This window comes from Heloderma suspectum, chromosome 14, assembly GCF_057233095.1.
Source record: "Heloderma suspectum isolate Gila_16-S chromosome 14, 16-S_ref, whole genome shotgun sequence".
Classification (NCBI taxonomy): Eukaryota; Metazoa; Chordata; class Lepidosauria; order Squamata; family Helodermatidae; genus Heloderma; species Heloderma suspectum.
The window spans coordinates 11,510,290-11,533,659 of NC_139471.1; the positions used below are offsets into that span (position 1 = coordinate 11,510,290).

The 23,370-nt window shown below is 47.0% G+C and overlaps 1 protein-coding gene across 9 annotated transcripts in view; it reads left to right on the forward strand.

The window, feature by feature from the left end:
- The first annotated feature begins 4,586 nt into the window (after positions 1-4,586).
- The window catches only part of POMT1 (protein O-mannosyltransferase 1), a 28,585-nt gene continuing 9,801 nt past the window's right edge, over positions 4,587-23,370 (forward strand). For 2 of the 9 annotated variants that reach the window (XR_014785851.1, XM_084820611.1), the window contains exons 1-14: positions 4,711-4,787; positions 8,256-8,382; positions 9,710-9,816; positions 10,142-10,192; positions 11,528-11,674; positions 13,792-13,903; positions 14,732-14,797; positions 15,682-15,775; positions 16,213-16,368; positions 17,440-17,570; positions 18,388-18,483; positions 20,534-20,626; positions 21,674-21,770; positions 23,198-23,290. Coding sequence is in view for 6 of the 9 variants with exons in the window: in XM_084820611.1 (XP_084676737.1) it covers positions 8,261-8,382; positions 9,710-9,816; positions 10,142-10,192; positions 11,528-11,674; positions 13,792-13,903; positions 14,732-14,797; positions 15,682-15,775; positions 16,213-16,368; positions 17,440-17,570; positions 18,388-18,483; positions 20,534-20,626; positions 21,674-21,770; positions 23,198-23,290 (1,365 nt within the window). In the remaining 3 variants the exon portion in view is untranslated. The other 7 variants (XM_084820614.1, XM_084820613.1, XR_014785853.1 and 4 more) reach the window with 7 other exon arrangements.

A 23,370-nucleotide genomic window follows, 5' to 3' on the forward strand; every position in this document is an offset into this window, starting at 1 on the left:
GTGCCCACTTGCGACAAGGACCGCTTCGTACTGTCTTGTCTTGTTTGAGTTCTATTTTCTGCCTCCGATGTTATGCAAAGTGTCACTTTATTTTTCTTTGCCTGGTTTGAAAGTATGAAAATGTAACCCTTAAAAAAGAAGGAAAAAAGCTCACAGTAATGTTAGGAAGCAGAATATTCTTAATGAAGTAACCATCAAATCAGATGAATAGATAATTTGAAGCCACGGAAGTGGAGAGACAAAATGGCTCCCAAGCTGACTTTTTTGGGCCACCTAATTTGTCCAGTGGTTTCTACAAGATGTAATCATCTAATAGGTTAAGTGGGAATTGCAATGTGGCACTCCCTTTGGCATGGCAAGGCATTACTTGCAGCAAGTTTTCTTCCTCCTGGCCTTGTATAAATTGCATTTGTTTGTTTTTTTAAAGAGGATATTGTACTTCTTTTGACCTTGCAACCTGTACAGTAAAAAAAAACAATTTTTTTTGGCCTTTCCTCACGTTTGTCTTTTCATGTAGACCAGATATTTGAAAGGGCAAACGATGACTAAATATGTTAACAAACATGTTTTAAATCTTTCTGGGAAACTTTTAACGTGGACTTGGACGTCTGATCATAGAATCGCCAGGCTGGTGGAAGCAATGCGTTCTCTCTCGCCCTTTTCTTGTTTTCCATTCCTATGGTTTCTCCTTTCAAATATGTGATTGTATTAGCTCTTTCCATATGAAAGAATTCTCCTTATTTAAATAATAAAAAAATAAAAGCAGGCTACGCTTGTCAGAATTGACACGTTCTCAGCGTTAGATGCCTCTGGGAAGCCCACAGGCAGGACATGAAGAAAATGAACATTGATATTCAAGGGCATGCTCCCTCTCTATGTGAAGATCCACACAGCCTGACTTCCACCGTCCCAGAGTTCCCCACCATATGGAAGGACACGCACACAGACTGAGATTTCAGGAGCTGATTATTTTTCCTTGGCCCCTTAACACAGAAGGAAAAAGGGGAGAGGAGGGAGGTGGAAAGAAAAGTGAAATTCAGCAGCAGTTCTTAAAGTTGCAATTATTATAACGGCCAGTTGATGGAATAGCTGGCAGCTAGGTGACCACTTGGGAGAGCCAAAGGCAGCTGAGCTCTCAGCGAAGGTGATGGAATAGCCCTGGTCTTCCCCTCTCTCTGCTCTACAGCTGGATAGAATAGCTGCTGCTAGGTAATAATTGAGGGAGAGCCAAAGGCAGCTGGTGTCTCAGCGGTCGGTCTGATGTAAAAAAATAAAATAAAATTCAAAGAGGTAAACATGGGTGGGGAAGAGACATTTTCCTCACTGTAAAATAGAAGAAAACGGGTGTCTGGCTCTGGGTGCATTGCCATGTGGGAAAAGGGTGCTCATCTGGCACAAACCCATCTCTCTTGGGAGACTTCCAGGGCCACTGATGTCTCTGCTTTCTGCCACTGTTTATTTTCAAGAGGCAGGCAGCCATCATTCGGGTTCCAACAGTGACTCAAAACAGACTCTTGGGCTCTTGTAAGGATCACTGAGGAAATGTATATAAAGCAGTGCTCAAAGTGGGAGAAAAAGGGAAGTTGGATATTTTGGTTTCAAATGTGTCCAGAATTGGCTCTTTGGAAAGAAATGGAATGGTACAAACACTTAAGTGATAGAAATGCTATCGATTATAAGATAAAGGCAAGAGCAAATTTTAATCTTCTGGATGTGAGTCATGACGACTACCACTGGTTTCAGTCGGAACTGATTTCCACGGGACCCGAGTTTGACCAGCTTAGGCTGAATCTAACCCTGAGCCTTTGACAATGGCATGGCTGGGAGAAATTCAACAGGTACATCTTTGCACAGCATGAAGGGGGCAATTTGCACTGGCTAAATTTTTCTGCTGTTAGGCAGATTAAAGCCTTGGAGCCCCGATTGAGTGGTGGTGGTGGTGGTGGTGGTAGTCTCTTCTCCATCTTTCCATAAGGCTAGACCAGTGTTGAGCTTTTTGTTGTTTGGGGCTGGTAAAACCAGCCACTTTTTCCCCATCCTGTGCCTGCCACCACTATTACCTTATGGTTGGGGCTCATTTGTAAGTTTTCTAGTGAGTTGATCATTCCCTCTGTTTCTAATGTCCAGGCTGTTAAGTGCCATTGGTTATGTAGCCAAAACAGCACCACCCATGAACCCGGGGGGTGGGGGTATCAGCAGGCTTGGGGGACCCCCAAGGTTTGCAGAAATACTAAGAACAACAAAAACCCAAAGAGCCCAATATGGACTCTGTGTGCCCATCTTGGGAGGCAGGCAGGTGAAACAAAATTGGGAGGAGGATGGATTTGACGTGGCTGGAAAACTGAAAAGCACCTTGTAATATTTTGTTCTGCTCTTTTTCAAAACTATTGGTTGATTTATACCCTGCTCTATCCCATGGGCTCACACAGCCCTCCCGCCCCAAACCTATAGTTCTGTCTGTCCTCAAAGGGGCCCACAAAAATGGTCAAATAAAATTAAAATGACATCATGAGCAAAACATCTGTTTAAACAACAGGAACATACTGCATCACAGCCAGTCTAAAAAGCCATCCTTTAGACTGATTTTTGCAGGCAGCCACCTGCTGAATGCCTGTTTCTGAAAGAGGTGTTGGAGGAGGAGGCTATGTTAGGGGTGAAACAGAACTTGGCCCCACCTATACAGGTGAGGGTCTTTCTGGAGCAATGCTAGGAGGTGTCTGGAATGTCCATGTTCCGCAATTCTCTCCAGGACCACCACCAACAAATAGGGTGTTTTGTTGTTCAGTCGTGTCCGACTCTTCGTGACCCCATGGACCATAGCACGCCAGGCCTTCCTGTCCTGCGCTCTCTCCCGGAGCGTGCTCAAGTCCATATTCATTGCATCGGTGATGCTATCTAGCCATCTATCTCATCCTCTGCCGTCCCCTTCTCCTTTTGCCTTCAGTCTTTCCCAGCATCAAATAGGGTGACTTGCCCTCTTTTACAGAGGATGGTACTCCAAAGGCATCCTCTGTTTGAAGGGCTGTCCTGGCCAAGTCTGGCTGACCATCTGAAGCAGCGGTAGGCAACGTGGTGCCCCTGGGCAACCGTGTGCCCCAGGACACTGTCCTTCCTGCCTGCCAAGGTGCCCAACCTCCTCCCACTTGGTTTAAATTAATAAGGGTGCAATCCAACGTATGTTTAGACAGGGAAAAAAAAGCACCTACAAAAAACTGGTCCTTTCTGTCTAAACACGCATAGGATAGCACCCTAAATAGCTTTCCGTTGGCGCCGAAAATGGTGGGTTCAAAGGATTTGTTTAGCATGTTGGGGCTCGGACCCACCTCTGCCTTGTACTCAGTCCTTTGGGCAGGCTACATGTCCGCACCTCGTATGGCAGCCATTTTGTGGTAGTGCCCGGGACAATTTCCCAGATGGCCAAATGTGCCCAAAAAGGTTACCGGCCCATGATCTGAAGGAAGAACTGGGCCTTGAAGTTGCCCATGGGATAGCACCTGGACAGCAGTCACACAGGTCACAGCCGGCCGTGCTGTGAGATGCACTGTATTTCCATTTGAATTATGATTATTTCTAAGTTTGCATCTATACATATAAATTGGCCCATGCAAATCGTATACAAATCGTTCTCCTCCTCTGTGGGTTTTGTCATGCGTTCCCTCTTTTTTTGGCCATTCATTAAGTGGCCACCCTAACAATGAATTGGAGGGAGAACAGTATAAGTTGCCGTGAGCTCCTTGGAGGAAAGGTGGGATATAAACACCCCCCCCACACACACACAATAAATACAGTAATCACAGAAAACAGACCCAAAATAAAAGCGAGGCGAGTCAGTCTTTTAATCAGCCAGGACAGCTAGACTGGTGGGGACGAGGGAGAGGGCCTTCTCTGTGGTGGCCCCCACTCTGTGGAACTCCCTCCCTAGGGAACTCCGCCATGCCCCCTCTTTAATGAGCTTCCGTCGTGCATTAAAAACGGGGTTGTTCAGGCAGGCGTTTGGGGTGGGTGGGTTAGGGTATTTTAGAAAATGTTTTTATTGTAGAATGTTATTGTTTTAAACTGTTTTATTGTATGTTGTACATCGCCCAGAGTGGCTGGGTGACCAGCCAGATGGGCGATTAATAAATTTAATAATAAGTAAGTAAATAAATAAATAATCAGTGGCTATAGCATTCCTTTCTTTCCCCCCATAATGGTGAAAGCTGCACCTGGTGAAGTTCTGCCTGTTGAAGGCGAAGGAGCCCTGCTTGGGGTTGGCAATCCTTCCAAAACACCACATGGGTAAAGATGGGGGGCAAAGAGGCCTGTCTAAAGGCGCAATCCTATGCCCGTTGAGGCAGAAAAAAATGTCCTACAACTCCCAGCATGCTCCAGCCAGCTGTGGCTGGCTGGAGCATGCTGGGAGTTGTAGGACATTTTTTTCTGCCTCAACGGGCATAGGATTGCGCCCTAAACGTGACTACAGGCCATGTGTTGGTGCTTTGTTACTATGGTAACCTCGAAGGCCTCGGTTCGCTCCCGGCCCGCCCAGCTCTGGCTGGCTGGAGCATGCTGGGAGTTGTAGGACGTTTTTTTCCCCCTGCCTAAGCAGGCATATAGGGTTTTGCCCTAAACGTGACCGCAGGCCGTGTGTGGGTGCTTCGTTACTATGGTAACCCCGAAGGCCTCGGTTCGCTCCCGGCCCGCCCATCGACGTCACGTCCTGCCTGGCACCGTGGTTCGACGCGGCGCTCCGAAGAACCGGTGAGCTGGGTCGCGTGACCGCGCCCCTCCTCCCCTTGTCGAAAGTGGTACGGCCCATCTCCACCGTGTTTATAGAGGCAGGAGGACGGTCGCATGCAAGGAAGGAAGGGGGTGGAAGCGAGAGAGAGAGAGAAAGAAAGAAAGAAAGAAAGAAGGAAGGAAGGAAGGAAGGAAGGAAGGAAGGAAGGAAGGAAGGAAGGAAGCGTGCTGGGCGGGTGAAATTTAAATTCTCCCGGGGGAGGGGGCACGTTGTCTGTGGAGGAAACAGTTGGGCGGAGGTTAAAGTCGCTCGGGGGGGGTCTTTATCTAATGGGCTTTCTCTCAGGCGCGCCATTTGAACCCAGGGCTGGCCAGGAACAATAAGGGTGGGATAAAATAAGGGAGGCCCAGAAGGGAGGGGTGTCGTGAGCGAAGGGAAAAGGGAGGCTGACTTTTGGGTGGGAGCGTAGGAGGGAGCTGAATGAGGCCATCTCAGGAAGGGGGATGGAGCGTCATTAGTGATTAGCAAGGAGCGCTAAATGGAACCTCCTTGGCCACAAGCAGGCTTCCTTTGAGTGCCAGGTGCTGTGGGGACCAATAATGGGGTGGGGTGGGGGTGCCTTTGCTTTTGCTCCCTGCTTGTGGGGCTGTCCCCTGCTGGAGACAGGATGCTGGACATGATTATTATCATGATTATAGCCCGAGGGTGGACAACGCCAGATGCTTTTGGACTGCAACTCCTATCATCCTTCACCATTGACAGAGGTGTACAAAATTATGCATGGTGTGGAGAAAGCGGGTTGCGGGTTGGGAGACGTTTTCTCCCTCTCTTATGATTACAGAGCCCACCGGGGGCCATCCCATGAAGCTGAATGGTGGGAGATTCAGGACAGAACAAAGGAAGGACTTCACGCAGCGCAGAGTTAAAATAGAAGGGGACGGCAGAGGACGAGATGGCTAGATAGCATCACCGATGCAATGAACATGAACTTGAGCACAGTCCGGGAGAGAGCGGAGGACAGGAAGGCCTGGCGTGCTATGGTCCGTGGGGTCACGAAGAGTGGGGCATGACTTAACGACTGAACAAGAGTTAAAATACTCACTTCTACAAGGTGTAGCGACGGCCACCAATTTGGATGGCTTTAAAAGGGGGGTAGACAAATTTCTGGAGGAGAAGGCTATCACTGGCTACTAGTCCTGATGGCTCTGTGCTACCTCCAGTATCAGAGACAGTAGGCTTATGCACACCAGTTGCTGGGGAACATGGGTGAGCGGCTGCTGTTGCACTCCTGTCCTGCTTGTGGCTTTCCCATGGGTAGCTGGCCGGCCACTGTGTGAACAGAATGCTAGAACAGATGGAGCCTTGGTCTGATCCAGCATAGCTCTTCTTACGTTCTTATGATAATTGGTCTGCTTAGGGTGGCCAGAGATGCAGAAGGGTACAGGGGTTCCTGCGGCAACCCACCCCAGTATTCTTGCCATGAAAACTAAATGGATCAGTACAACCAGAGATATGTCGGTATACCATCGGAAGATGGGACTCCCAGGTCGGAAGATGGTCAAAATGCTACTGGGGAGGAACAGAGGATAAGTTCAACTAGCCCCAGATGTGATGACGCAGCTAGCTCAAAGCCGAAAGGACGGCTTTGCTGGTGGTGAACAACGAATCCGATGTTCTAAAGACAGGATACCCTGGAGAAGATGCTGATGCTAGGGAAAGTGGAAGGCCAAAGGAAGAGGGGCCGACCAAGGTCAAGGTGGATGGATGATATTCTGGAGGTGACGGACTCGACCTTGGGGGAGCTGGGGGTTGCGACAGCCGACAGGAAGCTCTGGCGTGGGCTGGTCCATGAAGTCACAAAGAGTTGGAAGCGACTGACCGAATAAACAACAACAACAAACAGGGGTTCCTGCACCTTTAGTCGGAGCTTGTCATATAAGGAATACCTACTGAAATTCCCTCTTCTACATAACTATTAAAGGTGCAGGAGTCCCTGTCTTCTTCTGCAGCTCCAGCCCCACTCTAGGTCTAATCTAGCAGGGTTCATCTTATGTGAGGGTGCAGAAATGAGGGATGGACCATGGGGGTTAGGGTCAGCCTCCCCCAATCTGGTGACCGCCAGATATGTTGAACCACAACTCTCATTATCCCCAGCTATTGGCCAGGGGATTATGAAGTTGCAGCCAAGCACATCTGGAGGGCACCAGTTTGGGGAAGGCTGACCTAGGGGTAGAACTGTAGGAGAGAGGGAAGATGTCAGAAATATGTAAGAACACACGAAGCTCCTGCGTCAAAACATTTATTCCACGTAGCTCAGTATTGCCTCGTTTCAAAACTGTCTGCTGTAAGTCATTATTTAATCAAAAGGCTTGCAGCACAATCCTATGCATGTCTCCTCAGAAGTAAGCAAGCCCCATTGAATTCACCTCCTATGCAAGTGTGCATAGGGTTGTGGCATTAGTGAATTAAAAGGATGAGTTGAAAACACTGATTCGCAGAGGAGGCTGGGTGTTGCATCTCTGCATGATTCATTGCTCTGGCTGTTGTCTTTCCTGTGGAAAGAGGGCAGATAATTCTGTGGTTTCGCAGCATGCGGATGTAATCGGGTCATTCGGTTATACTCACCAATGCAGCAGAATTGGACCCCAACCTCAGAGAAGGGTGCCCGTTGTGTGTCTGGCTGAGTCACTGCTTCAGTCAGGAAGCACTGTCAGAACTGGCTTATGAAGAAGCATAGGGGGTGGGCTTCTTGAAGGTGGATAACTCATGCTCTTTCATATCCTAAAAAGAAACCTTTGGGGTGGGGGTGTAAGTGTCTCCAATGCTATTTCAGAAAAAAAACCCCACCCTTATTTTATACAGTTTGTCCTCTTGTCGGACCTAAGATAGAGGGCTTGGGGCAGGGGGTATTCTCTAGGACAGCAGTGTTGAACCTCTTTTAGTTTAGAGAGCAGAATTCCATTTCAGCAAAGTTCTTGGGGGCCACGTTCCAGTGGTATGTGGGGCTGAAGGCAAAAATACCAGCATGTTTTAGCATAAAACTGGTACTGCCAGTAACAAAGCCTTAGGAGAGGCATTTCAACCTTTTAGGATGGGGGAAAAAAACTGCACAAAAGCCAGAAAACCAATAAACGATTGGAGGTTTGGGGGGGGGGGCATGGCCATCTGGGGACCCACAGAGGGCCAGAATGGGACCCTAAAAGGGTGAGATTGGGACCCTGGGCCTGGGGTTCTTCACCCGTGCCATAAAGACTAGCAGGTTTCCTTGTGCGTGACAGAAGTTCCTTCAGACTCGAGTGCATTTCTTCAGGTGCATGAAATGGGCTCTAGTCCACAAGGGTTTATTCTACAACAGACCTACTGGTCTTCCAGGAGTCTGTTTCTGCTGCAACAGGCTAACGCAGCTACTCCACTGAAACTCGAGACGACATCTGTTGTTTGACCATTGGAAGTCTGCTCCAAAAACACAAAGTATTGTTCTCTGAATGGTAACAACACCCTTTCTCTTCCCTTTTGGACTTGATAAAATTACTAGGCGTGATGCTGGGTTTCCTGAAGCATCCAGTTCTCCTTTCTGTGGACGTCAACCTGAACCTGGTGGTTTTGGCTGTGGTAGGATTAATAAGCCGGCTGTGGGCCCTCTCCTACCCCCGAGCTGTAGTGTGAGTAAATTGTTTCGATGTAAATATCTCTTTAACTGCATTACAGTTCTTTTTTCTTCCTACTAAGTTCTGTTTGCCCTTCCTTTCTGAACCGTGTGTGTCTGATGTCACCCATCCCAGGTGGGTGGCCTCTGTGGCATTTCCATCCCCACGGTCACCCACTGTAGTACGTCTCTTCGATTCCTGTTTTTTACAGACGGGGTGTTTTTGGTTTGGTGTTCATGGTGGGTTTTGGGCTGTCGTTTGAAAACTATTCTTAGAGGATTGCTTTTATAATTTTGTCGGCCACCTTGGAGGCTTTTGGACTGAAAGGTAGGCCAGAAATACTTTCACAAATAAAATAAAGATAAGTTTAAACAATAGGCAATTTGTTATGCTTTAATGACACCCCAAATTGGCTGCTGAAGGTGAGCTGTCCTGCTTTTTCAACTTCTAGATTTTGTTCCTCCTTGTAATTTGCAGACTGGCTGGTTAGAATGGAATGTAACTTTGCTGCCCGGTTTGATTCTTACCCAGTTCCAGCTTCAGATTTTTGGGGGGCCTTGGGCAAGAAACCTTCAACGCACCCCCTGCTTCAGTGACTCTACCTTCTCCCTGTCGTTGTCTCCAGCTGCTATGGCTTCTCCTCTTCTTTCTCATCATTACTACCACTTGCTTGCTTGACTGGCAGTGGCCCAATTCGCATGACACAAGGCTTGTTAATCAGCCACGGTGACTGTTAACCACTCCCTTACATGTCACCTAATTTATCTAATTATCCTCGCTGGGTGAAGCTTGTTGCGACGTCCAGACCTGGTGAGGGTGGGTGGCTGGAGTGGTTACAGACCTCCCAGTGCCCACTAGAACAGGCCATGGGTTCTGGGTGGTTTGTTAACCACTGCATCCACCGACTCTTGCCAGATCTGTCCATCACAACAACCCGCACGCGGTGAAGGTAATTAGGTAAATCAGGTGGCACGCCGTGGCTTATTAACCCCCCTTGTGTCATATGAACCTGCTCAGGGAGCAAGCAGGCCGTGGCATCTGCTGCTCCTCCATCTCACCACCCTTGTTGTCTGGGCCAGAGTGAGAGGCAGGTGAACAAGCAGGGTGCCATGGGGAAGAGGAGGAGCAGCTCCAGGGGGCTCTGGTCAGCGGGCCACTGCTGGGGTGTGGGCCCTCAGCAGGTGCCTGACCATGCCAACCCCTGACGCTTGGCCTGCCCTTACCTTCCTTTGCTGAGATTGCCATAAACAAACAAAAGCCCCTTTCAGTTACACCGATGGCCCAGTTCCTTAAGCACTTAATGAGATGCTGGTGTGCTTCTTTTGCTTCTGTGGCGTTTTAGTTTTGATGAGGTTTACTACGGCCAGTTCCTCTCTCTGTATATGAAGCGGATCTTTTTTGTGGATGACAGCGGCCCGCCGTTTGGTCACATGCTTCTGGCATTTGGAGGTAAGGAAGAATCTCACTGAACTTTATTCCTTTCAGTTTGTCATGAAAAACCTGTTCCGAATGCTTGGTGCCGGTAATGGTGTCCCAGGCTTAAAAGTTGATGAGTTCCTTCCCTGTCCTGAAAGCCCACAATCTAAAAGCCTCGGCTAGACAAATGGAAGGGGAATTTGGGGAATGACCCCTCCCCCCAGCCATAAACTAGCTACTCCAAGTAAGTCCCAGTGTGTCCAATAGACTTTACTCTCTAGTAAATATGTTTAGGATCGCAGCATAATTCGTCATATCTGATTTCCTCTCTCTCTCTCTCTCCTCCCATTCATTTTAGGTTACTTAGGTGGATTTGATGGCAACTTTTTGTGGAACAGGATTGGCGCAGGTAACTTCTCCAAAAAGGAGCTGCGAAAGGAGGGGGGAGCCAATATCTCCACTTTCTGGACTTGCTGGACACTTGGAAGTGTTGAATGGGAGGAGGACACTGGCAATTGTCAGTTCATCACTTAGTAGTGGGCGGATTTCATTGCTAAGTGGGAGATATCCCCCCCCCTTTGGTGCACTTACTTCTTTTGCTTTCCCCCCTTTTTCAGTGTGTTTCAAGTATGCAAATAGGTTCCTCCTGTTCCTTAGTATTATTTTTCCCCTGGTCCTTTTAAACTCTGTGCAAATTAGTCTATATGTAATCTTGCCTTGTCAGTTTCATTAAAAAAAAAAAAGCTGGTGAGGAAGTGACATTCCCTCTAAACTGCTGTTTGGGCATCAGTGGGGGGGGGGCAGTCATTGGTGAGGTGGGCAGGCGGCATGGGCGAGATAATGAAGAACGGCAGGGGGTTTTGCCACTCTTGTCAAGCGGCTCTCTGGCCAATCTTGGTAACCCACGACAAAATTGTTCTCCCAGGTCCGGATAACAACACAACTCACCATGGGTATCAAGAACCCTAAAACAAGTCATGGGTTTTCAGGGTGGCTTGTTCGCAAAAAATAAGCCACCTTGCAGAAACTGCTCTGGGTTTGCCCGATGCGACAACCAAACATGGCTGGCTGCCCGTGGTGGGTTACCATGTTGTGTGAACCTAGCTGGTGACTTGCTTCAAGGTGTTGAAGGAGTTCAAGGCGGAGGCAAGATTTAAGCTGGAGTCTTTCTAGTTCACAGATTTTATCTCTTCGCTGCTAAGACGTAGCCACTACAATGCAGTAACCCTTCATTGTAGGGTAACAACATCCCATGCCCAAAAGATGATTTACTTGATCCTTAGCAGCCTAGAACTATTGCTTTCATTATTAAAGTGTCTCTAAACTTTTATTGATTGATTAATAGATAGCAATTATATCCTACCCTTAAGCCAAAAAAAAAAAAGACTCCCAGAGCAGCTTATAAAAATAAGGTCGTCCCTGACCACAGGTTTACAGTCTAAAAGACACAGCACAAAAGGGAAAAGCGTTGGGAGGGAGGAGGAAAAAGCAAATCCAGGTACAGTGGACGGGCTGCTGCTTCCTCTTCCTCTGAAGTCCTCGGCAGTGGCAACAGGTAGCAGAAGGGAGCGGGGCTCTTAGCTGGAGCTGTATTCAGGCATGATGGAGGGCGCTTGGCTGCTGCTTCCTTTCCCTCTGATAATCTGTATCAACTGCAGTATTTTGTTTTCAATAGATACCTAAGTGACCATGCGACAGTGCCCAGTGATTTCTGACTCTGGCTTATATTGTGCTCCTGTTTCAGAATATAGCTCCAATGTGCCAGTTTGGGCCCTGCGGCTGCTGCCAGCGACAGCTGGTGCCCTGTGCATCCCCCTGGCTTACCAAATATTGGTGGAGCTACATTTCTCGCACCTTGTTGCACTTGGAGCTGCCTTGCTGCTTCTGCTGGGTAAGGAATCGACCCCTTCAGCCCCCCGTATAGAACAGCGGTGGGCAATTTGTGGCCTTCTGGATTGGCTATATCAGCTAGGGCTGATGGGAGTTGTAGGCCAAAACAACAACAAATTTCCCAGCCCTGATATAGATTGAACAATCCCCATTCTCTTGTTGAATTCTTTCTAAGATTCATTAGTTTGTACATGTGCTGTCTGGTCAGCAGCTAGTAGCTTTGGGGCCAAGGCTCTCAGTTGGCCTGTTCAAAGATTTCCCCTACCTAATGTCAGCGATATGGGGTGGAAAATTTTCCACTACTATATATATATTTTTAATGTATTTATTTAAAGCATTTTGACTCCATTCTTCAACTGAAAAGGCTCCTAGAGTCATATATAAATTTACAAGATTTGTATAAGACTCTATATCTAGGAAGATTCCCAAGCGGTGAACAATAAAAGAAAGAAAAAAGAATGGATCTTTTATAAGGCCGATAACAAACAAGATGGTCCCTGTCCGCAGGCTTACAGTCTAAAAGACATGACACAAAAGGAAAAAGGGATGGGGAGGGAAGAGGAAAAGAACCAGCCTGAGGCACTAGTTTTTGATGTTACAGAGTTCTTATAATGACCAACTTGAATGGAAACAGTTGAAGGAGAGGAGGAACTAAATGGACCTGGTTTCTTAGCAGAGCCTCTTCCTCTGCTGCAGGTGACTTTCCCTAGGAAGCACATAACTTTGTGCTTACAGCTCTTCAGGCATGCTAAGTTTAGAACGTTGACAGTTTTCAGCACCTTCATTGGGTTTCTTAGGCTGCTGCAATCCCAAACATTTAGCTTTTAACAGCACAATCCTATGCACAATGTACGGGAAGTGTATGCTGTTGAGTTGTCACGTTGTAAGATATTTACAAGCATTTAGTAAAAAAAAATTCCAAATACAGCTTTGCATTTGTTTTGAATATATGGCAATTACATTCTGTTCAGCTCGGAGTGCTTCCAGATGAGCAGCTCCTTGGGTTACCAATCTAAGGACATGGAGTAGCTATTCTGCCATGGGAAAAGCCGGGAGGGTTGCAAAGGGAAGGCAACAACATCATCTGGAAACACCCCCATTCCCCTGCTAAAATTAGGTGAATGAGGCAGGGCGCTACAGTGATGTAGCGGAACAAAGGCTTGCAGGGACGCAGCTCCGACACTTTTTCATTAGCAGAGACGCTGGTGTCACCTGCCACCCTCATTAGGATTCCCTGTTGCTTCTCAGCTTAGTGCCAATCCTCAATAGCTGGGGGAAATTCATTTTTCCTGCACCAGTTGGTCACTATTGTATTGCAAAGTGTTTTGGGGTGGCTTGATCTAGAATCCATTGGCTTTACAAAAGACCTGTTCCTGATGGAGATGCAAACTGCTAGAACTGCTTGTTGATAGGGAGTGATTTATTTATTTATTTTGTGCCCTGCCTTTCCACCCAAAAATGGCTCTCAAGGGATCAACATAGCCTGAATTTTTGGATTCTCCTTGGGCGCATAGACTGTCATGATGAATGCCTGCAGTTTGACACTGAGAGCCAGTGTGGTGTCTGAGAGCCAGTGCGGTGTACTGGCTAGAGTGCTGGACTGGGATTCGGGAGATCCGGGTTCTAGTCCCCACTCAGCCATGGAAGCTCACTGGGTGACTTTGGGCCAGTCACAGACTCTCAGCCCAACCTACCTCACAGGGTTGTTGTTGTGAGGACAAAATGGAGAGGAGGAGGAGGGTTATGTACGCCGCCTTGGGCTCCTTAAAGAGGGAAAAAGGTGGGATATACATGTAATAAAAAAATTAAAATAAATAAATAAATGTACCGCTACACTAGCAATTGCATGATAAAAGCCTTGCCTGGAAGCACCTTTAAGCAGGTAACCATCCTTTTCCTGGTGCCTAAAATGGTCACCATGCAAACATATTTGAGGCATATGTCCCATAACTGGGACGCAGTCATGGAGATTGTCTTGTCCCTGTCTGGACTATAGGGCCGCTGGAAGTTGGAATGCTTCCTTTCTCGGATTTAGAAACCTGCTTTGACTTATTTTCGCTGCTTGGGTCAACATGGATTGTTTTCAAAATGGTTCTCTTTCCCCTCATTCCCTGACAGAGAACTCCCTGATCACTCAGTCTAGACTGATGCTATTGGAGTCGATCTTAATCTTTTTCATCCTCTTGGCTGTTTTGTCCTACCTGAAGTTCTACAACTTACAGAAACAAAGGTAAAACATTCCTTTGGCGAAGTCATTTGACAACGAGGCATAAAGTAGGTGCTTCTGGGGGGAAGGGGAGATTGAGGGGAACCGCATTGTGCTCAGCGCAGTATAAATAACTAAATTATCTCTGTGGCTGTTTTGCCATGCTGAGAAAGTCTAGTGCAGCATCTAGCCAGTGGCTGAGAAACTGAACTGGTATTTAAATTAACTGTATGTGTTCAGTTGGATTTCTAGCCAGCCCCCTTCTTAGGACTTACTGATTTATTTCTACCTCTATTTCTTTTTTTAAATGGTATATCCTGCTCTTTAACAGCCAGCTGGAACCTGCAAGGAAAAGTTTCAGTATATGGAATGTTCCTGTTCTGGATATTCCACTCCATTTCCTTCCCTTCCTGATTTCCCTTTCTCCCCCACGCCCCTAAACAGTCAGTCAGCATTCTGTCCCCTCTGAGCACGCTCAGCCCTCATTGAGCAGTTTGGGGTCCCTTCCCCCTTAGGTTATTTTTTTCTAACTCTTCTTTTTGGTACTTCTGCAAACCACAAGCCTGCTGCTAAGGACCAGCACTTGTAGAACTGAGATTGCTAGCTGCGCATATAATGATGGATGGATTTTTACTGCACAAGCAGACCCACATACCCAGGGTGCAAACTAGACTAGCAGGGACCCAGAAAACTGGCACAATCGCAGGGTAACTGAAGTTCCACAGCAATCATACACTTTTGTATTTCACTGAAGTCTTCTTCAGAGAAAATCAAGTGAACGAATGATGGGTTTAACCGCTTGCCTGTAACCTGTTTATAGATTATTTCTCTTTTATCATTGTCTTGTTCAAGCTCCTTTTCTGCAAGATGGTGGTTCTGGCTCTTGCTAACAGGATTTTCCTGCTCCTCTGCAGTTGGGTAAGCACTCCCTTTTTGCTCCCTCTCTATCTCTCTCTTCACTGTACCCAGAATTGCTTTAGGGTTCAATATCTTGATCTTATTTCCCTGGCTCATGAAAACCCTTGACTTCCACTACCATTTGTTTATTTTAGACATTTATGTGCCACTTTCCCAACATGAGTTTGAAGCAGCTCACAACACTGGGAGGGAGGACATCAACAGTCCTATGAAAGCAACGGAACCAGAATAAAATAGCTAAAAAATATAACAGCCATCGAAAATGGTGGGGGAAAGATCCTGCTAGGGAGAAATGGCAGAAGCTTGACTGAAACACAGAGCTTTACAGCTCATCTGGAAGGCAAACAATGGCCCAGTTCACACATCACGATAAATCACGGTTTGGTGTTATGAGGATGAGCCGCAGCAAACCTTGAGCTCACATGAGCACCCCTTTCCCTCTCCTCCTCTGGCAAAGCCATGAGGAAGTCAGAAACTTCCACTCTGATTTTAAATCAACCACAATTTAGCGTTGCATCCAAACCCTAAACTGTGGCTAATCTTAAGTATGCTTGGTGAAAACAAGCCAGCTTTTAATGAACTATGGTTTGCAGTCAGCTTGTTTCCACTAACTATACTTAAGGCTAACCACAGTTTGTCTGGGTTTAGACAACATGGCAAGCTGCAGTTAGTCTAAAACAGAAATGGAAGCTCCCAAACTCCCCCTTGCTGGTGCGTCAGAGGAGGAGGGGTGGCATGTGAGCCCGAGGTGCTGCCCCTCGACCACCTAATGCTAAACCATGTTTAATGTTACATGAGAATGCAGCCAGTTCCTGTTTCCTACAAAGCTGTTTCACAGCCCAGGTCCAGGTGGGTTCTTTTCTTATTTCATGCTTCATCCACAGGGTGAAATACATGGGCCTCTTCACTTATGTCCTACTGTTAGCCATTGCGGGAGTCCACTCATGGCAAATGATTGGCGATCAGACCTTGGCCAGTGTAAGTAGCAGAATGCTTGTAACCCTGGCATGTATTTGGGTTTGGAACACAGAGGCAGAAAAACATGTCCGCTCCTCCCAGAGTACTTGAGACCAACAATATGGGGCGGGAAAGCAGGGGCTGAATCCTGAAAGAACTGTAGACTATGCATACTATACATAAGAGAGCCACATAACGTGTATATGGAATACACACAGGAACCTTGAACGTTTACTTTCATTAACGTTTTTAGATTGGGGTGGGCAACTTGTGATCCTCCTAGCCTACAACTCCCATCAGCCCTAGCCAGCAAAGCCAATGGTGAGGCATGATGGGAGTTGTAAGCCAAAACATCTGGAAGGCCACAAGCCGCTCGGCCCTGTTTTAGAGCCATTGGGAGGCAAATCTGTCCTTGGCTTTGGGTGCAAAAAGTAACCTTTTTGTCTCTTTCATGTTAGGTTCCTCTGCTGTGTCATTTGCTAGCCAGAGGGCTAGCCCTTGTGGTTATCCCAGTAGTCACATACCTGTCATTCTTCTACATCCACTTGGCTTTGCTGTATCGCTCTGGCCCACATGACCAGATCATGAGCAGCGCTTTCCAAGCAAGCTTGGAGGTGAGGAAAGGAAGACTCACGGGCTGTTTTGGAAAGAGGGAACCTTTCATCAGAACAGCCTAGGATTCAGCTATGTAAAAATCTTGTTCACAAGTTTCTGTTGACATTGCCTGTTACACCAACTCCCTGAGAACCCTGTTATTCTGAATTCAGAATAACAGGACTCCCGTCCTGCAGTTTTCTGGTTCCCATTCTGTTGTTTCCGTATAGTATCTAGCTCAGTGATAGAACGCAGGTTTTACATCTGTGGGGGGAACCTCTTTCTGCCCAAGGGCCGCATTCAATTTTCGATGAGTTCTTGGGGGGCGCATTCCAATGGTGGGTGGGGCCAAAGGGGTGGAGCCTAAATTCCAGCATAGGTTAGCTTAAAGCTCTCGCTGCCAGTAACTGAGACTTAGGAGAGGCATTTCAACCTTTTAGAATGACTCAGTATAAGGCGGCTTCCTATGTTCCTCTGATCTGCATGTCCAAGATTAATGTCTAGACTGGAACTTATGCTGGCTTTTATGTTCCAAAGCAGGACTTGGGTGAAAAAAGCCCTACCAAAATACATTTGAAAATGTGCGCTTTGAGAGATAAAAGGTTTAGAAATATGTATTTTGAAAAAAAAGAAATTTACATAGATTTGTACATGTGTGGATTTAAAGAAGTGCACCTTAATGCAGAAATGAGCCATAATGGACTTGCAAGTGAATAATGCCAAAGTGGCATGGCTTGGAAATCGGCTGGGGGATGCTGGAAGTTGTAGCCCAATACATCTGGAGGGGACCAGGTTGGGGCAAGCTGTTGGGCTGCACAAACTGTCCAGCTTACGCCAATGTTTTATGCTTGATCTCATGCACAATTTTCTGTTTAGCAAAAGGGAGAACTCGTGGGGTGGTTAAAGGTGTGTGCTACGAGCCAGGAAGGCTCGGATTAAAATCTCACCTCATGGCTATAAGTTAAAGGTACACCTCATCTTTGAGGCAATTTTGATTCTGGTGTTCAGTTGAGAACAAGTAAGAAAATGTTAAAGCTGGCCTTTCCTTGTGTTCTCCACCTTTTGGCTTTCTGTTCTGTGGCTCTTTCTAGGGCGGGCTTGCTCGGATCACTCAAGGCCAACCTCTGGAGGTGGCGTACGGCTCCCAGATAACTTTGCGGAACATCTTGGGCAAACCCATACCTTGCTGGCTGCATTCCCACAAAAACACTTATCCCATCAGGTAACGGGGTTGCTGCTTTGTTTTGTGCAAGGGTGACAAAGCGAGCCTCCTGCATGCCGTCCCATAACTGACTTTGGCATCCCATACCTGCTGTATTATTTAGGGTAAAATCTTCCCGAGATTTTGCTTCATGAAATCTGATGAGTTTCCAAAATGGCCCTGGGAGAAATCTGACGAGTTTCCAAAATGGGTTTCCAAACTGCTGCTTTCGCACATTGGTGTCCTGACTCTGGAAAGCCCTCCCCAAAGAGACTGAACGGGTGCTGAGGCTACGAACTTTTCAGTGCCTCGCTAGGGCCCTTCATACTTGCCCAGATGTTTTAGCTGAAATTTCGTTTTGTTTGTCTTTATCCTTTTTAGTATGTTTCCTTTATTCTCCTTAATTGTTACGTTGTACTCTGCCTGTTGTTTTTATTATATACTTTTTTCCAGGTCTTCATAGCTCTAATCATCCCTCACCATTGACTATGGTGGCTAGGGCAGTTCCCCACCCCAGGTACAAGATCTTGGCCCTGGCAGTATTTTTTTTTATGGATATTTTGTTTTACTCTTTCTGTAAAGCACTTTGAAAGGCTGCTTATACCTGAAAAGTGATATATATGCACCAGTTGGAAGTGTGTGTGTGTGTGTGTGTGTGTGAGAGTGAGGGAGGGAGGGAGGGAGGGAGGGAGGCCTTTTATTCTGCAAGGATGTTTTCCCCATCCTGGCCATCTAGTGAGATACGCTCCTAGTATCCAAGTCCTGCATCAGTTCCTTATAGCCTGGGTCACGTATAGTGCATCCTTCCCTCCAGTTCTCTCCTCTTCCTTAATCGTAGGTATGAAAACGGCCGCGGAAGCTCCCATCAGCAACAGGTGACCTGCTACCCTTTCAAGGACGTGAATAATTGGTGGATTGTGAAGGATCCTGGGACGTGAGTGTCGAAATGCCTCTATGAGCTCATTCAGAACTAATGTCTCATGGGTCCCAACCAGGGAGCGATGGGTGCAGGAGAGAGTTGGGTAGGGCAAGATGGCCTTTCCCAGCCTGGTGTCCACCAGATGGCCATGCTGCTGGGGATGATGGGAGTTTTAGTCCAACCTCCTTGGAGGCCACCAGTTGGAGAAGGCTGGCCAAAGCAAAAACCATCCACTCGGCACATCAGGTAGAACTGCTTTGCCGGCCCCGCGCTTTCTCCCATGGGGTGCGGGCATGGCATTTCATTTCCTTTATTACATTTCTGCACTGCCCAATAGCCAATACTCTCTGGATGGTTGACAACGACTAAAAACAGGCAAAGACTAAAAACAGCTCAGCTTCGGGCAAGTGAAGCTGAGCCAGTCAAAGTACCGGCTGGATGATCTACCCAGCACAGCTGGTTTTGCTGCACACAGGCTTCTCCCCAGGCTTGGGAAACAGAGGTGGTGGGGCCCATGGAGAGAGCTCACATCCCCATGGGCCAGTGGGTTACCCTCCCTGTTCTAGAATGCATGCCGGGTTGTAGCTATGCAGTCTTTCCATGGGCACAGCACAAAGCCCACAGAATGTGATACTGGGCATAGAACATAATTTCCTGGCACTCCCAGCTTTTATTTTTGTAAAAGAGCAAGTTTCTAGACCTTACGGTTGTGAGGATGGGCTTGAAATGGTATAAGCAACTCCTGCCGAAATCTCAGAAGCTAGAGGGACAGTTGGACCAATTTCTGGTGGCTGGACTGGGCCTGCCGTCTGCTGCATCCCCCCTTGCCCATAATTTAGTCTGTGTTTGGTAACTGGTGAAAGCAGAATACAATATTGCAAAAAAGTGTAAATTTGAGAAGAATTTTTGCAAAATAAGATACATTTATGCACATTGCTCCATCGGCAACCTGTGTACATTATGCAAAATGGAGCTTCACTTGACACAGAACCAGGGTTGCTTTGCAGAATTTTAAATTATTGGGTTTTTTTTAGCACAGAGAACCCCCAAATGTATTAAGTATATTACATAGTGCAACCTTCTCCAACCTGGTGCCCACCAGATGTGTTGGACTACAATCCCCAGCATCCCCAGCAGGGACTGCTGGCTGGGAGATGCTGGAAGTCGTAATCCAACACATCTGGAAGTTGGAAGGCTGACGTAGTGGATTGTTTCCAACTCTTCATGCTTCCACAGCTTCTTGTCGCTTGTAAACCAGCAAGTCCCATGAAATTACCAATTCTTCCAGATTCCTTTATAGCCACCCGGAGCTCTGCTTCCCTCCCAAGTGCCTCCATGGCTCTCCTGACTCTTCAGCTTAGTCTTGTGGTGTCGTTTTCCCCCACTTTCCACTCTCCTCTCTTTCCTATCTAATCACCGTGGTTTTGCCACGTTAAGGCAAGTTAAGGCCCCCTGCCTTGGTACAAGTGATCAGACCAAACAGGTAGCATAGCCCAACCCCAAACCAAGACGCAATAAACCAGCAAAAGACGGCTTGTAGCTTCCTGGAAGGGAAGCCTCCCTCATGGTTCCATTAGTGTTCTGGCTAACCTTCTGGTCTACGACGACACCACTTTCTTGCCCTTTTCAGAATGGTTTATTCACGTTGGAGCCTAAAGCCCCTTCCAGTTTTACAGTATTCAGAGATGCATCTGCTTTGGCATGAGTATATATTATTTTTGGTTTGGCGAGGTCCATGAATTTGCGCCTCAAATGGTGGAGACGCTGCAGTGTTCTGTATTGAGGCTTGGATTCAAACAGGCGTATGGGTATATAAGTCCTTTTATATATCCGTTCATACACCTTTTTATATACTAGACCACTGAAGAAGGCCTAAGGTTGAAACACGCTCGGTTATTTCCAGTACGGAATGATATGATTGTGCAACTTCTTCTGTGGCTTAATGCTTGTATGGTTCTAGCCTGTATAGACAAAGCAAAGTTATCAGACTTTCTGGATGTTACTCTTCTTCGCCCATTCACTCATCCCAATTTATCTGTTGCTTCCTGGTACGCCTCCGGAACAGGCAGCAGCTGGTAGTAAGTAACCCGCCGCGTCCTGTGCGGCACGGCAGCGTCGTCCAGTTAGTCCATGGGATCACCACGCGCTACCTCAACACGTAAGTCCTCTGCTCCTCTTCCTTCTCTAACGGTTCAACAGCCTGGTTCAGACCGTAGCTCAACTGCTGACAAGAATAGAAGAACTGCCAACTTGGATTAGACCTGTCTGGCTCAATGCTCTGACTTCTGACCGCCACATGCCACGAGGACATTGACAAGAAGGGGCATGTCGTGTTCCTTAGCGCTGGTTCCGTAGAGAGCTGGTGTGGTATAGCAGCGAGAGTGCTGGACTGGGAGCTGGGAGATCCAAGTTCTAGTCCCCACTCAGCCACAGAAGCTCCCTGGGTGACTTTGAGCCAGTCGCAGACTCTCAGCACAGCCTACCTCACAGGGTGGTTGTTGTCAGGATAAAATGGAGGAGGAGGAGGAGAACGTAAGCCACCTTGGGTTCCTTAAGGAGGGAAAAAGGTGGGATATAAATGTAATAAATAAATCAATCTCTGTGCAACGTGCTTCAGCTACGTCAGCTGGGATCGCTCAAAACGCTAACCTACACTCACGAGTGTGGGTTGTAGAACCGTGGGTCGTGATTGTACTGTGGGCGATTGTGTTGTGTGAATGCTGCCGTTATCTCAGGGTGGACCCTCCAGATGTTTTGGCTTACACCTCCCATCAGCCCTAGCCAATGGTGAGGGATTATGGGAGTTGTAGGCCAAAACATCTGGAGGGCCACATGTTGCCCACCAAGGGCCTGCCTAGCCCACCATCCTTTTCCTCCACAGTGGCCCACCAGATGCCTCTGGCAGGTTCACAGGCAGGATGGGTATATACAGGTAGCTACAGAACACTGATCCATAACCCTAAACCCAGCACTTCGAATAAGGCCCGGAAACAGACCGGGAACCAGCGCAGTTGGTATAAGACAGGCCTAATGGGATCGTAACGCCCAGTTAATAATCTAGTAGCTGCATTCTTCACTAACTGCAATTTCCGAACCTTCTCCAAAAGCAGCCCCACGTCTAGGGCAAATCGAATGCTAAATACCTGTATAACTGGGAGACTGCAGGGGACTTCGGGCTGTGCATTTCATTCTTCTGTCTTTCCAGGCATGATGTTGCTGCCCCTCTGAGCCCTCACTCCCAAGAGGTTTCCTGTTACATCGATTACAACATATCCATGCCAGCTCAGAACCTCTGGAGAGTGGTAAGTAGAAAGTAGCTGCTGGGAGGGAAGGAGTCACACTTCTCCTTCGGGAAAGAGAGCGGCCGGATCTGAGGAACGTCCCCGAAGTGGGCAGGGTTAAGTCACATCCGCACAGTTATGACGACGATGATCCATGCTTCCCCCTTCAGTGTTCTTGTGTGCAACTTAAGGAGTGGGGCTTCTCCCGGGGAGAGCTGGCTCCCTATCAAAAACGTTCAGGATCTGCAATGAAAGGAGTGCCCCCCACCCCTCCCCGACTGCCAGCAATTCTGGTCTGCAGAGTCCTGGCAGTTTTGAAAGCCTTTTTGTTCTTCTTGTTAATTGCACCATGGTCTGGACAGCTCTTTTCCCCCTTCCCTTCGATTAGTGATGTGGGTTTTCTGGGAAATGTTGAATTGGAAAATTTTCCTATGCAAAAAACAGTTCTCGGTACCTTTGTTTTTTTCCCCTTATATTTACACAGTGTAAAGGAAGTGCATTGCTGTTTACTGCCCTTAATTTTTTTAAAGCATTGTCATAAAATTCTGCGTAATATAACATTAAAATCATTTTCAGTGTGCTTTAATGTTCCCCCTCAAATATTTCAAGTCAAATTCTTGAGGTGTATTGGGACAAAAAACTAATATGAGCTCCACTGGTTTTTTTTTAGCATTGTTTACGAAATAAAAGTAAAATAAACACGCCGTATTTTATTCTGTAGGGCAATTTGCCTAGGGAAAGAAACCTGTTTGCATTCGATGCCCTGCAGGGCAATCAAATGTGGCATGTTTATTTTACTTGTATTTAGTAAATAACAATGCTAAAAAAAAAAAGGTGTTAATTTTTGGTCTCAATAGACCACAAGCCTTTCCCCTCAAATATTTCAGGTCACATTTTTTTTATTGGAATGCTTTTAAAAATATCAGGCCAATAAATAAGATTTCTTCCTTGTCATTGTTTAAATATAAGAGAAACAAAAACAAAGGTACCAAAAACCGTTGACAACACTAATTCATGGTAGAACTGTGCATGATAAGTCGACGCCCATTTGTCTGCAATCTAAAACTGCACCTGTACTTGCAATTGGCATCCATTTATTGTTACTAATGAACTTACGAAATGGAAATTTTTCTATGGAAAAATAAAGCACTGGGAAATTTTCTGCCCCACATCACTGCCTTGGATTCATTAGGTAGGCATCGGAAAGGACAGACTGTGAAAGATTTTGCATGGCCCTGCCTCCAGTGCCAGTGGAAGGTATACAAAAGTTAGAAATAAATCAAGTGGGCCCGCTTTTGTTTCAGAGGGGCTCTTTGCCAGTCTAGGGGGACAGAGCAGATGCCCCTCTGGAGATGGTTCTGAGTGTATCTGATGTGTTGTGCAGTTGTGCCGCAAGTCTGCTCTTCCATAATAACGGTCAAAAGTCAAGCGCTAACCTCCCATTGCAGGAAATTGTGAACCGGGACTCGGATACGGATATTTGGAAAACAATCCTGTCTGAAGTAAGGCTTGTCCACCTGAACACCTCAGCAGTGCTAAAGGTAAGGTGGGTTTGGAATTCAGCTCCCTGACGTTTCCCATAATGACTCCTGCAGAGAGACAGCGGGCTACTTCCTCTGTG